This window comes from Leishmania infantum, chromosome 10 (genome assembly GCF_000002875.2).
Source record: "Leishmania infantum JPCM5 genome chromosome 10".
In the NCBI taxonomy this organism is placed as follows: Eukaryota; Euglenozoa; class Kinetoplastea; order Trypanosomatida; family Trypanosomatidae; genus Leishmania; species Leishmania infantum.
Window position 1 is genome coordinate 431,992 of NC_009394.2, and position 11,341 is coordinate 443,332.

The 11,341-nt window shown below is 61.6% G+C and overlaps 5 protein-coding genes across 5 annotated transcripts; all 5 read right to left on the minus strand.

Moving 5' to 3' along the window:
• Positions 1 to 579: 579 nt before the first annotated feature.
• LINJ_10_1070 (histone H3) lies at positions 580 to 972 on the minus strand (the record flags this gene model as incomplete). The annotated part of the gene is made up of 1 exon (XM_003392203.1): positions 580 to 972. One exon carries the CDS (start codon positions 970 to 972, stop codon positions 580 to 582), a length of 393 nt encoding a protein of 130 aa, XP_003392251.1.
• Positions 973 to 1,468: 496 nt separating this feature from the next.
• LINJ_10_1080 (putative ARP2/3 complex subunit) lies at positions 1,469 to 2,671 on the minus strand (the record flags this gene model as incomplete). Its single annotated transcript, XM_003392204.1, has 1 exon — positions 1,469 to 2,671. One exon carries the CDS (start codon positions 2,669 to 2,671, stop codon positions 1,469 to 1,471), a length of 1,203 nt encoding a protein of 400 aa, XP_003392252.1.
• Positions 2,672 to 4,034: 1,363 nt separating this feature from the next.
• Positions 4,035 to 5,060, minus strand: LINJ_10_1090 (nucleoside phosphorylase-like protein; the record flags this gene model as incomplete). Its single annotated transcript, XM_001463716.1, has 1 exon — positions 4,035 to 5,060. One exon carries the CDS (start codon positions 5,058 to 5,060, stop codon positions 4,035 to 4,037), a length of 1,026 nt encoding a protein of 341 aa, XP_001463753.1.
• Positions 5,061 to 6,388: 1,328 nt separating this feature from the next.
• LINJ_10_1100 (putative carrier protein) lies at positions 6,389 to 7,576 on the minus strand (the record flags this gene model as incomplete). The annotated part of the gene is made up of 1 exon (XM_001463717.2): positions 6,389 to 7,576. The coding sequence occupies one exon, from the start codon at positions 7,574 to 7,576 to the stop codon at positions 6,389 to 6,391; it is 1,188 nt and encodes a 395-aa protein (XP_001463754.2).
• Positions 7,577 to 9,443: 1,867 nt separating this feature from the next.
• LINJ_10_1110 (RNA-binding protein-like protein) lies at positions 9,444 to 10,592 on the minus strand (the record flags this gene model as incomplete). Its single annotated transcript, XM_001463718.1, has 1 exon — positions 9,444 to 10,592. The coding sequence occupies one exon, from the start codon at positions 10,590 to 10,592 to the stop codon at positions 9,444 to 9,446; it is 1,149 nt and encodes a 382-aa protein (XP_001463755.1).
• Between the last annotated feature and the right edge of the window lie 749 nt (positions 10,593 to 11,341).

The window sequence follows — 11,341 nt, forward strand, 5'->3', positions numbered from 1 at the left end:
CCATCGTTGCTGTCGATTTACCTGTGCAGATGAGTGTGCAGACATCGCCAAGCCTGCATCGAGGCCCGCACCCCGCACCTTGCCGCCACGTTTCTTCGAGGCCTCCTTTGCCGAGCAGAAGCAAGACGGGCGTGGGGACGGCGAGCAGGCAACACGCGCCGCATTTTCCACGCCCCGGAGACCACGAGGAAGCGAGATGCCAGAGAGAGAGAGACAAAGACAGAGGCACGATGGCGTCCGCGTGCGAGGGTGGTGCTGGCGTGAGCGAGTAGGGGTGATGCCGGCGAACAGAGCAAGCCCATGCGAGGCGAGAAGTAACACGAGAAAAGATATACTCACAAAAGCAAAGGAAAAAGGAAAGGCATCTATGATACGCATGAGGTGCATGCGTGTGTGCGGGTGCGTGCGCAGGTGGAGAGGGGGACTCTGGCGAGGATCACAAAAGAAAAAAAGGACGGCCATTCGAAGTCTCCTCTCACTCTCTCTCGCATCCTGCGCCCTTCATCCTGTTTTCACCACCGTTGCAGCGCACCAGCGACACAGGAGAGATAGGGAGTGAGCTAGAGTCCGCCTAGCTCTCTAGTGGCGCTCACCGCGCAGGCGCAGCGCCAGCTGGATGTCCTTCGGCTGGATCGTCACGCGCTTCGCGTGGATGCAGGCGAGGTTCGTGTCCGCCATCAGCGACACAACGTACGCCTCCGTCGCCTCCTGCAGCGCCATGATAGCGCTGCTCTGGAAGCGCAGACCCTCCTTCTGCGCGCTCGACACCTCGCGCACCAGGCGCTGGAACGGCGCGCACTGGATCAGCAGGCTCGTACTCTTCTGGAACTTGCGGATCTCGCGGATCGCGCAGGTGCCCGGGCGCCAGCGGCGGTGCGACTTCTTCACGCCGGACGCCGCGCTCGGCGCCTTCTTGCTCTTCTTCGACGTGATGGTGCGCTTCGCGCGGGCGGTCTCCTTGGTGCGGGACATGGTGGTGCGGGAGTGGGTGGGGTGGAGGGAAGGTTGACGGGTGGGTGGGTGGTGGTGGTGGCGATGGCGGCTGTGGAGGCTGCGGCGTGTGTGCGAGTGGGGTTGAGAGGCTCGAAGAGGCGTAGTGAGGGTCGAGGAGATGTGTGAGAGAATGAGGCATGGATGTGCTCAACACGGAGTGTGTCGGGCTGCGCATGTAGCTGTGCCACTCTGAAGGCTGCTTTCTTCTGGGGGAGGGAACGGCACAGCAGCAAGGCAAAGGAAGGCGTGTAGGCATCACAGCACTGCCCAATGCAGTGGAGTCGCCTCTGGATGACTGCCCGGCAGTATCATGCACTTGTGTCCTCATCCCTGCATAGCTGCGTGAACAGAAAAGGCGCAACGACGGATCGTGCGCGCGCGCGCGCGCGTGTGTGTGTGTGTGTGTGTGTATGTGTCGGAAGGGCACAGGAGAGGCCGACGCCTCTCCCCCACCCCCTCCCGTTGCCACATCGACTTAGTCAAAGTGAGCAGCATACGTGCTCAGTTGTTGGCGCAGCAGGGAATGCATCGCCATCCGTTCCTGGTGCACGTGAAAGAGAACCGTCGGCCGCAGCTCACGCGCCCAGCGTAGCAACCGCTCCACAGATGCTGCAGAGGTCATCTGATGCGGGGCAAGAACAAAGGTGCACCACCACGCGTACAGGTGTTCCGTTGTCATCGCCGAGCCGGCCTCAGCGGCCACCTCTGGTGGCGGCTCTGCCGATTCGCGAACGAGCAGCAGCACCGGTGCCCTCTTCACGTCGGCGAAGGCGTCCAGGTAGCGCCGCATGAGTACCGCCTCGCCTTTGTCGTCGGTGCCAACGCAGACGGTGAGGGAGACGGTGCCGGAATAGAAGCATGCCGGCGCCGTCTTGGCCGACGCGCTTGTACCGTGTGATACCAGTGCCGCAGGCGTCGGCGTTGCCGTAATGAAGAGGGCTTTTGCAGAGAAGATGGACGCTGAGTCGACCACTGGCTGCGAAGCGGCTGTGCTCGTCGTGGTCTCGGTGCGAGGCAGCAGTAGCAAACACTCCTTCTGCATGGTAGCGCCGCTGTGCTGGAGAAGCCCCTCGAGGACCGGTCGAAGAGCGTGCAGGCTCAGATCGGCGGCGAACGCGGCCGCTGCGCATCTCTCTTGGGGCGTCACTTCGGCTGGAATGCACAGAGCGATAGAGGAGAGCGACGTTGCCGCTGCGGATGCCGCTTCTGCAGGGCAGGGAGAAGGCAAGCCGTATGTGCAGTGAGGTGCCACTTGCTGCAACGCTGTGCTCAGTGCGTGGTCAAGGTTGTTGTACCGGTTTAGCTGGGCATGCGGGATCGGACACACAAACTGAATGATGATGGATGGGTAGGAAGTGCTTGAGCGCAGACGCGTGCCGTCTTCGGCACAAGATGAAGCGATGCCGGCCTCGGCACGTGGTACACGCGCATGGGTGCCACCCTCCATGCCGCTGCCGCTGCCACTCCTGGGCGCCGCCGCTCCAGTTGTCGGCGCCGTGGTAGAGCAGCTGACGGGTGGCTGCGAGAGCGGCTCACCTGCGCCCTTACTTGTGTGGCCCTCCGGCAGGCTGGAAAGCTCATAAGTGCAGCCGCCGAACGTGTAGAGGCGGTGTGGCGGCGCAGGGCCTGCGCTTGCCACAGTATCAGGCTTGCATTCAAAAAGCTTCAGCGCCGCCATGAGGGCGGGCAGCGGTGATGTGTTCGGTAGCCGAGTGGCGTCCTTCATGAGAGGCATGACCTGCGATCAATGTGGCGCAGCAATGCGCTCCTCATGTCTGGTCCGCACACACTGCTTGGAAGGAGTAGAGAGGAAGGCGGTGGGGCGGTGGGGGATTCGCGCACGGCGGCAGAAGAACGAGCGTGGTGCCCTTTTTCTGCTTGCATAACGGCACCATCACACGGATGCGTGAGGGAGGAAGAGGGAGGCGCCGCCGCCAGCGGTTCAGAGAGGACTCCGCAAAAGGGTGGTTGCGCAGTGCCCGTGCTTATCACGTGGAGTCATCGCCGCCTGCGTCGGGCCACCCTCCCCGCACGCGCGCGCGCGCAGCTCCCCCACGCGTGACGCATTTTCGCTGCGCTTCGCGTGTGCCGTCTGCTATCGCAGGCAACATGTCTTTCTATGTACAACGTTCAATGTCCCTGATGACGGGGAACACACACAGCCCTCCGTGCGGTGCATCCTCAGGGGCCGGTGCACCCTCGCCCCGTGTGGGGTGAAAGCCAAGCAGCCCCCCCCCCTCTCCCTGCCAATGCCGAACCACTTCTGGTCGTGCCAGTGCTGAGTGTCTAGGACGTGGGGAGTTCAGGGCGAACTGCAACGGTGAGCACGTCTGTGCCATCCACATGATGGGCAGAGTGCCAGCGTCACTCGCACGACTCTCACTCGCCCACCTAACGACTCGCACTGCCTCCTGGCTTAAGGAACCTGAGTGCCACCTCGAGAGATGCACCAGGGCTGGCGGCCGGCATGATGTGAACGGCTGTGAGGCGGCCTGCAAGATTAGGGTTGGGTGGGTAGAGCTTGAGGCAGGTGGGGACCTGCAACGACCGCCAAGTCGGTGCACTGCTGTAGTGCGTGCCTTCGGCTGCTTCGCACCACGCGATGGAGTCTGCGTCAGGGCCGGGAGGGAGGGTGTGGGGTGGGGTTTCACGTGCGTCATGGCGTTGAGTAGGCGAGTAGACGTAGAGGGGGAGGGGTGGGGGCCGCACCCCCTCTCCACCCACACCCCGGCACCACGTCCAACAAGGACAAGATGACAGGAGACGAAGAGGTGGCGCACTGCACTTGAATGCAAGACAACACCAGAAGCAGAACGCATGGATGAGCGACGAGCAGCCGCTTCCCTTTCCTGGTTATGTGCTGCGCTATCCAGAGAGGGAAGTGCCGGCGGTGGCATCTGCGTGTGAGCGAGGGTGCTGGTGGTGGTGGTGGTGGAGAGGGGGGGGTGGAGTCGCGTGAAGCCTCACGGGAGAAGGAGAGGGGGACAATGACGACGACGCCCCCCTCTCCTTCTCCGACTGCGCCGGCGACGGTGGCTCGCTTATTCCTTTATGAGGGTCTCTAGGGCGATTGTGATGGCGCGGGAGAGCCCCTTGGCCAGCTGCTCTGGCGTCGCGAAGGTGCGATTGGTGCGAGAACGCCGCGCAATCACGACACACACCGTGCCCGCCTGGTAGCCGAGGAGGTTGCTGAGGTAGCAGAGAGCGCTGTTCTCCATCTCGATGTTCGCGACGCGCTGCTCGCCTTCGCTGACGTTGAAGCGCAGGTCGCCGAGTTCCTCGGTGAGATGCGGGACGGTGAGGTGACCGCGAAAGCGGCCGACACTGCGACCTTGGCATCCGTAGAAGCCGCTGCCGCTGCACGTGGTTCCCACGTAGTAGGGCTGCTGCTCCGACACACCCGCCTTTCTGTTGAGAGCCGTGCAGGCGTCCACGAGACCCTGCGTGATGGCGGGTGCGGCCTTGGTTGCGTACACCTGTACCTTCCCGAGGGAGGTTGCCTGAACCTTCGCCAGCACCTCTTTCACGTCCGCCGTGTGGTTCACCGCAGGGGGGTCGTAGTACTGGCAGGTGTTGTCCATGCCGACGGCGTACCGCGTGATGGCGAGGCAGCCTATCTGCACCTCGTCATTCGGTGTGCCGCAGGTGCCAACGCGGATCAGCTTCACCCTCGATGGATCGAACGGCGTCTCGAGCGGGTCTGCCGGGGTATCATCCCCGACGCGAGCGCGCCATCGCCGCTTCTGCGTGTCGTACTCCTTCAGGATGTGCACCTCGTTCATCACGATCTCGATGTTGTCGGTGCCCATGCCTGTGCTCAGCACCGTCACTGGAACTCCGTGGTACGCTCCGGTAACGACCTTGATTTCACGGTGCGAGGCCTCGTAGACGATGCTGCCAGTGTCCAGGTAGGTGCTCACCATTTTCACGCGGCCTGGATCACCGACCAAGATGATGCGGTCTGCCAGGCGCTCGCTGCTGCAGGCGACGTGGTAGGTGACCCCATCCGGGGTGAGCGGAAGGTCCGGATCAACGTTGCCGAGAAAGCCACAGCCGCTGCCGGACATTATGACGGCGCTGGTAGGAAGAGGTTGCGTACTGCTGGTGGCATGGGAATAGCAAGAAGGAGAGAGAGAAGGAGAGAAAGAGGGAGGGGGGCTCCGGTGGACGAGGCCAACAGAGATACACAGCACACCAGAGGGCTGGATTGAGAATGATGGTGGCCATTCCCACACATGCGTCCTGCACGGCGACGACGAGGGTGGTGGTGGTGGCGGTGGAGGGCATAATGCGGCGATGACGATACGCGGAGATGGACCACGCCGGGCCACGTCTCACATGCATTTGCGAAAGGGCGCCAACCACTTTTCTCTTGGACAAGTGTGTATTGGCTGACCATCGCGCACGAGCACCACCACGACACCGAGCGCGAACGGCAGCCATGACGACGGTGAGGATGATGCCGCTCCGCTTCCCGCGTTGTCTATCTTGTGTGCGTGTGTTGCGCCTTCACACGGGCAGAGAAGCGCCCTCACTCCTCCCAATAGGCGGAGAGAAGAGAGGGCGAGCCGGAGGCGGCCTCTGCACTTACATGCCTGGGCCAGGCAAGCATACAGCCACAAGGGCCAAGGGGTACACAGACGCATGGGAGCGACTGAGACGCGGAGAGGGCGAGTGGACAAGGGAGGGGGAGGGGAGAGAAGTGCACCGGCGACACACAACGAGGGAGGCAAACAAGTTCGATCTCGATGGAGTTCCAACCGCTACGACGCTCACGGGCACGCATACACACATACACACACACATACGCAAACCTCGCGCATCTCTCTGCGAGCCGATCTCTCCCGCCTCTCTCCCTTCCTCCTTAAAAGTGAAGAGTTCCTGCCCTCGCCAGGGTGAGGTCAGTGAGGGAAAGAGAGGGAGAGACAGAGAAGGAGGGAGGCGGGGGGGGTGAGGCGCTTTATCGGGGTTGATGGGCTCCATTCTCCATCTCTTTCAAGCCTGTGATGGGTAGTGCCACCAAACGTGTTGGGCATGGCCACGTAGGCAGTGGAGAGAGGAGGCAATGAAGAGAGCGCGCAAGTGAGCGAGAGTTCGTCGTTCGGGACCCCCTGCCCAGTACGCGCCCCCTCTTCACCACGGGATGTCCTCGTGTGCTGCTCCTCGAGCCCGTCTCACCCTCCAGAGCAGGAAATCAACGAGGACAGCATCGCACACACACACACCTACAATACACTCGCCCATCACGTGTAGCGCGTATAAGCAGTGCATGTTTTATCTATGCTGGCGAGGAGTTCAGTAGGAGGAAGGGGCCCTCCGCCCACGTGCCTCGCTCTCTTGCTTGCCCCCTCTATTTTCATTTTCTGTTCCCTTGTGTGCATGCCGGTGCGCACGCTTATCTGGCATGGCCATCCCGGGTGCGGTCGGCCCACAGCTTCGCATACTCGTAACTGGTCGACGCCAAGACACCGTCCACAACACACGCGTTCACGCTCAGCAGCAGCCCGCTGTAGAAGCCGCGGAAGCCGCGCCTGCGGTGCAGCTGCCGAGTCACGGACCACAGCGTAGCTCCGGGGGTCACCTGCAGATTTGTTCGCACCACCAGATAGGGATTGAAGAGCACCGCGGTAGCCGCGCTCGTCGTGACGGAGGCAGCACCGTTGATGAGGACGTTGTCGTCGGAGGAGATGCACCAGCTCGGCAGACGCCATCCACTGTCCGCTGCGTCGCCCCCTCGCTGGGACGCCTTGCTCTTCTCAGAGAGCCGCTGCAGATGCGGCCCAGAGGTGTCGTAGAGGAAGCTTTTCAGCCGACCATACATTGCCCACCATATGGCTGTCCACTGGCACCCGACGACTAGGGTTGTGCCGAAGCCGGCGAACACCGTGCGTAGGCCGCGCTCCGAGTACATGTGCTGCAGCGTCCGCCACGAGTTCATGCGCCGCGACGGGGACGCCGTCATCTGGCGGTACGCAATTATGCTAAGTGGGATGTGCACGGAGCGACACATGACGTCGGCAACGTACCCGGAGATGGCGTCGCGCGTTGCGGTGCCGTCGATGGGAACCTGCTCGCGGCCCCACTCAAAGATGCACAGGTAGATGACCTCGCTGAGTGCACAGCCCATCGAGAGGGAGCCGATGCCCTGCAGAAGGCCGCGCCACCGTCCTTCGTGCGCGAATATGTGAGAGAGGACGCCCCATGTAGTCATCGTGTTCGCTGCGGCGCTTGTCTGCTTCCGAGCAAGAGCTAGGTTCATCGGATGCTGAAGCGCCGTGCGGAGCGCGCACAGACCGAACGCGTAGCACAGGAAGGCACCTTGATGGAGGTCTGAGTAACTACGGTTGACGCTGGTCGTGTGCTCGTGCAGCGGCGGGTCCTCTTCCACATCATGCGTGAGAAAACCAAGTGGAGACGAGTGCGGGTGCGAGGCAGAGCTGTGCTGCTGATGCGCTTGATGGGTGTGGGTGTGGTGATGGCTATTGTGGTGGTGGTGAGGCGCGTGCACGCTGGTGCTGCCGTGGGCAGCGGAGGGCTCGTAGACGGCGCCGTCTGCTTCCATCAAGGAGGACTCGGTAAGCATCTTCTCTCGTCGGGCAGTTCGTGCACTGCGGTCACGGGAGACAACGAAGATGCGTCTGCGTCCCGTGTGTGCGTGGCGGGCGAGGAAGCGATGGCAAGCCAAGGGGGGAGGTCAAGGCGCAATGCCAGCAGCAGAGAAAGTCTCTCGCGATGCAAAATAATAATAAAAAAAAGGGTGGTGAAACAGAAATGCACACAGGCGCAGACACACGTCCGTCCATCAGCCAAGCGACTTCAGACCAAGGGGAGGTTGTGGTGGTGGGGTGCTGCACAGAGAGTAGTGCTGCGGGCAGAAGAAACGATTGGAAACCGGAAACACACACACACACACATATATATATATATATATATGTATACACGCACGCACGCACGCGTCTACACGTCTACATCCGCAAAGAGTGGGTGGGGCAATCTACCCAGAAGGGAACAAGAATGAGTGTAGCAGTGGTGGTGGCGATTGCGGTCGCTGTTGAAGCTGCTGCAACGCTTACGTCTGCTGCTGATACAGCTGTCACGCTCACAGCAGGACTCGTAAATGCCTGAGAGAGCGTGTGTGCGCGCGTGCCCGCTCCTCAGCGCCGATGCAGCGCTGCGCGGAGGCTTTGAGAAGAGGAAGAGGAGACAAGAGCGCTGGAGAGCAGACGTGCGCCGTTTATGCTGCTGCGTCACAGCGAGCTCGACGGCTGCAACGTATGCTTGTGTGTTGGTGCGTGCCCGAACAGGTTCGATGCGCGCGCGCGAGGGCGCAGCAGCAGCAGCAGCAGGAGTAGCAGGAACGGATGAGGAGGGGAAGGAGGGTGGTGGAGGCGCGTTGGAATGAGGCGGGCGGGAGAAGCACGTACACACACGCAAACGCACACGGAAGCAGCACGACAAGCTGAGGTGATGAACGGCGATGGCGGATCTAACGGCAGGCGGCAGCGCTTGCTTTTCTGTGGAGGTGCTTACAGTCAGAGCGGATATAAACAAGAGACTTCGAAAGAAAAAGCAAAGAGCTGTTGAGGCGCATACGCGCAGGCGTGCGTGTGTGTCGGAGGATGAGAGGAAGGGCAGCAGAGGTTGAGCAGAGGAGATGTGATGGAGCGCGTGACGGGAGAGAGAGAGAGGGGGGACACCAGCACTCGAGATTGCACGGACTTCCTCAACAACCCCCTCCCCAAAGAAAAACAAAACAGCTACATGCGTAGATCAGCTTGTTCGACTCACTTGTTTGCGAGCTGCTGAGGCCGCGGCTGACCTCTTGCTGCGTCACTTCAGAGGAAGCACACACAAGTATCAATGCGGTCTGCATGCGGCTGGTAAAACACACGTGCACACAAACCTGGGACACGGGTGTATCCCCCGCTTCGTCAGGTAGCGCAGCTCTCTCCCACTTCTCTCTTCACACGCGCTTGTGTGTGTGCGTGTGGCTGTTCTATCGCTGCAGCTGCCATCATTGCCACGGGAACCGTCGTTGATGTCCTTTGCGTGGTGTGCTGCTTCGCTTATGGCGCTTTAGCGCTCGCACTGCCACGGCCACATCCATCCGTGCACATCCCCTGACAGGGACCGATAGACGTTGCTCCACAAGCGACGCTGCAAAACAACACGTAAGGGCCGTAGCCAAGCCGCGCGCAGCCGCTAAGAGGGCGCACGCACAGAACCGACCATCGATGTTATCCGTCATTATCGCCCGATTTAAAACATACCCCCCCCCCCCCCAAAAAAAAAAGAGCAGCGCACGCACGGGGCAGCAGGTAAGCCTGTCCCCCCGCACTGCCCCGTCACTGTTGGGCAAGTGCTTGCGCATATGCCGGCGTGACGAGGTGGCACACGTTTGCCCCCCTGCACACCACCCCCTTCGCCGCACCATCTCTGCTCAAAGTGGCTTACTTAGTCTTCGTCGCGGGTGCCCTGCGAGTCGCCCGCTTCGGGCTGGACTTGGGTGCCGACGTCACGATGTCAGTTGTTTTTATGAACGCCTTCGCCATACCGGCCGCAGCGACAGTGTTGTTCTCCGACTTCTTCGACCGAGATCGCTTTTTCTTCAGGAGACCAGGCGGCAGCGTGGCCAGCTGAGACTGGAAGAAGTCCGTCTTGAAGTCGATGCCGAGACTCTCGAGATAGTTGTTGTTGTCCTTCTCGGTGCGCACTGCTTTGATGAGCAGACCTACGGGATCCTTGCGACGCACGTCGTGCTTCTTCAGTGGCGCGCCCTGTGTCTTGTACGCGTAGGCGAGCGCGCGGCGGCGGCTGACCATCTGGCGCGACGGCATGCGGCGCCGCATCGTGACGGCGCGCGCGCGTACGGCCTTGCCGCCCAGCGCCATGCCATTGCACTCCTCCACCACAAGCGGTATGGCGGACTCCTTGTCGAACTCAACGTACGCAATACCGCGGGATCGATGGGTGCGCTTGCTGCGCACACAGAAGCAGTTCAGCACCGTTGCCCCAAACTGGTTAAGAAACTTGTAGAGCTGCGGCTCTTGGAACTCAGGCGGCAGAAAGCTCAGACGCACGGCACGGTATGGCTCGACGGTGCCGTTGCTGTCGCGCTGACGAGACGCCGACGAGGATGCCTGCTTGCCGGCCCCCAGCTCGTCGTCCTCGTCGTCCGATGGAGCGCGGTCTGCCATGTCGCTAAGGTTATCCGCGTCCGAGTCGACAGCCGCGCCGCCGTTCAGCATGTCATCCTCATCGTCGCTCGAGTTTTCCTCGTCGCTCGGCGCCGGCGGTGCAGCCACTTCCTCCTCAGTCCTCTTGGCTTTCACGATCCCGCTACGCTTCAGATCTGTAGCCGCCCGCTGCTTCGCGGCGCTGCTGGTGTTCACTGTCGTCTTCTTGGCGTTCTGTCCCTTCCTGCGAGGTGCAGCACCCAGAGGGGCGTGCTTCGCTGCTGCCTTCACCGGCACGTTGACGTTCGTGGTGTGGATCGCCGCCGCGGCCGCCTTCACCGTTGACTCGGCAAAGGACAGTTTCTTGCGTTTGCCCGTCGCGGCAGCGCTGTCGGCCTTCTTCACGGTGCTCTTCGGCGGCATTACGAGGTGGTGGTGGTGGCGGAAAGCGGACTTTCACGCGTTCGCGTGCAGGGGTATGTGTGTGAGTGAGGCTCTGCTCGCGTGTGCGCGTAGCGATCTCTCTCCCTGTTTCTTCGTGCTGTGCAGCTGTGACTCGGACCGCCTCTTCACTGACGTGTCGTGCACACCACAGTGGTGTGCGGACAACGAACGCATAGATAGGATGGGGGAGAGAGAGGGGATTAAAGGTGCGCAGAAACAACAAGTAGCACAGCCCAGCCGGCGCCTATCGAGTGCCATCTTTTCCCTTGACTTCACATGCCCCGTTTAGCGGCGCACAAGCGAGCGTCGCCCCCCCTCCCCCGTCTCATCTCTGGGGTGTGGGAGCGGAGGGACAGTTGGGGAGAGAGAAAGAGGACGATGAGCGCGGAGAGATGCAGCGGTGTTGCTGGCGTCGTCCTCCGTCGCCCCCTTCCTCCCTCCCGCCACCTCCTCCTTCGAACGTCTTTTTATTCTGTTAAGTACCTTGATGTTGTTCTTCGTCCACATCGCGCCCTCGCGTACGCTGTCTGCACCAACAAAACGTGGGAGCGAGCGAGGGGACGCCGCGCTGTACATCAATCAAGCGCCCACGAAATCGATCCTACATCCACCCCCAAAGACTTTCCGCCTCCGTCTCTACGACTGTGCACCACCACCACCAACAGCGGCATCACCCGCCGTGTGGGGGACACACCGTCGCGGTGGAGAGGCAGGAGGGTCTTCGAAGG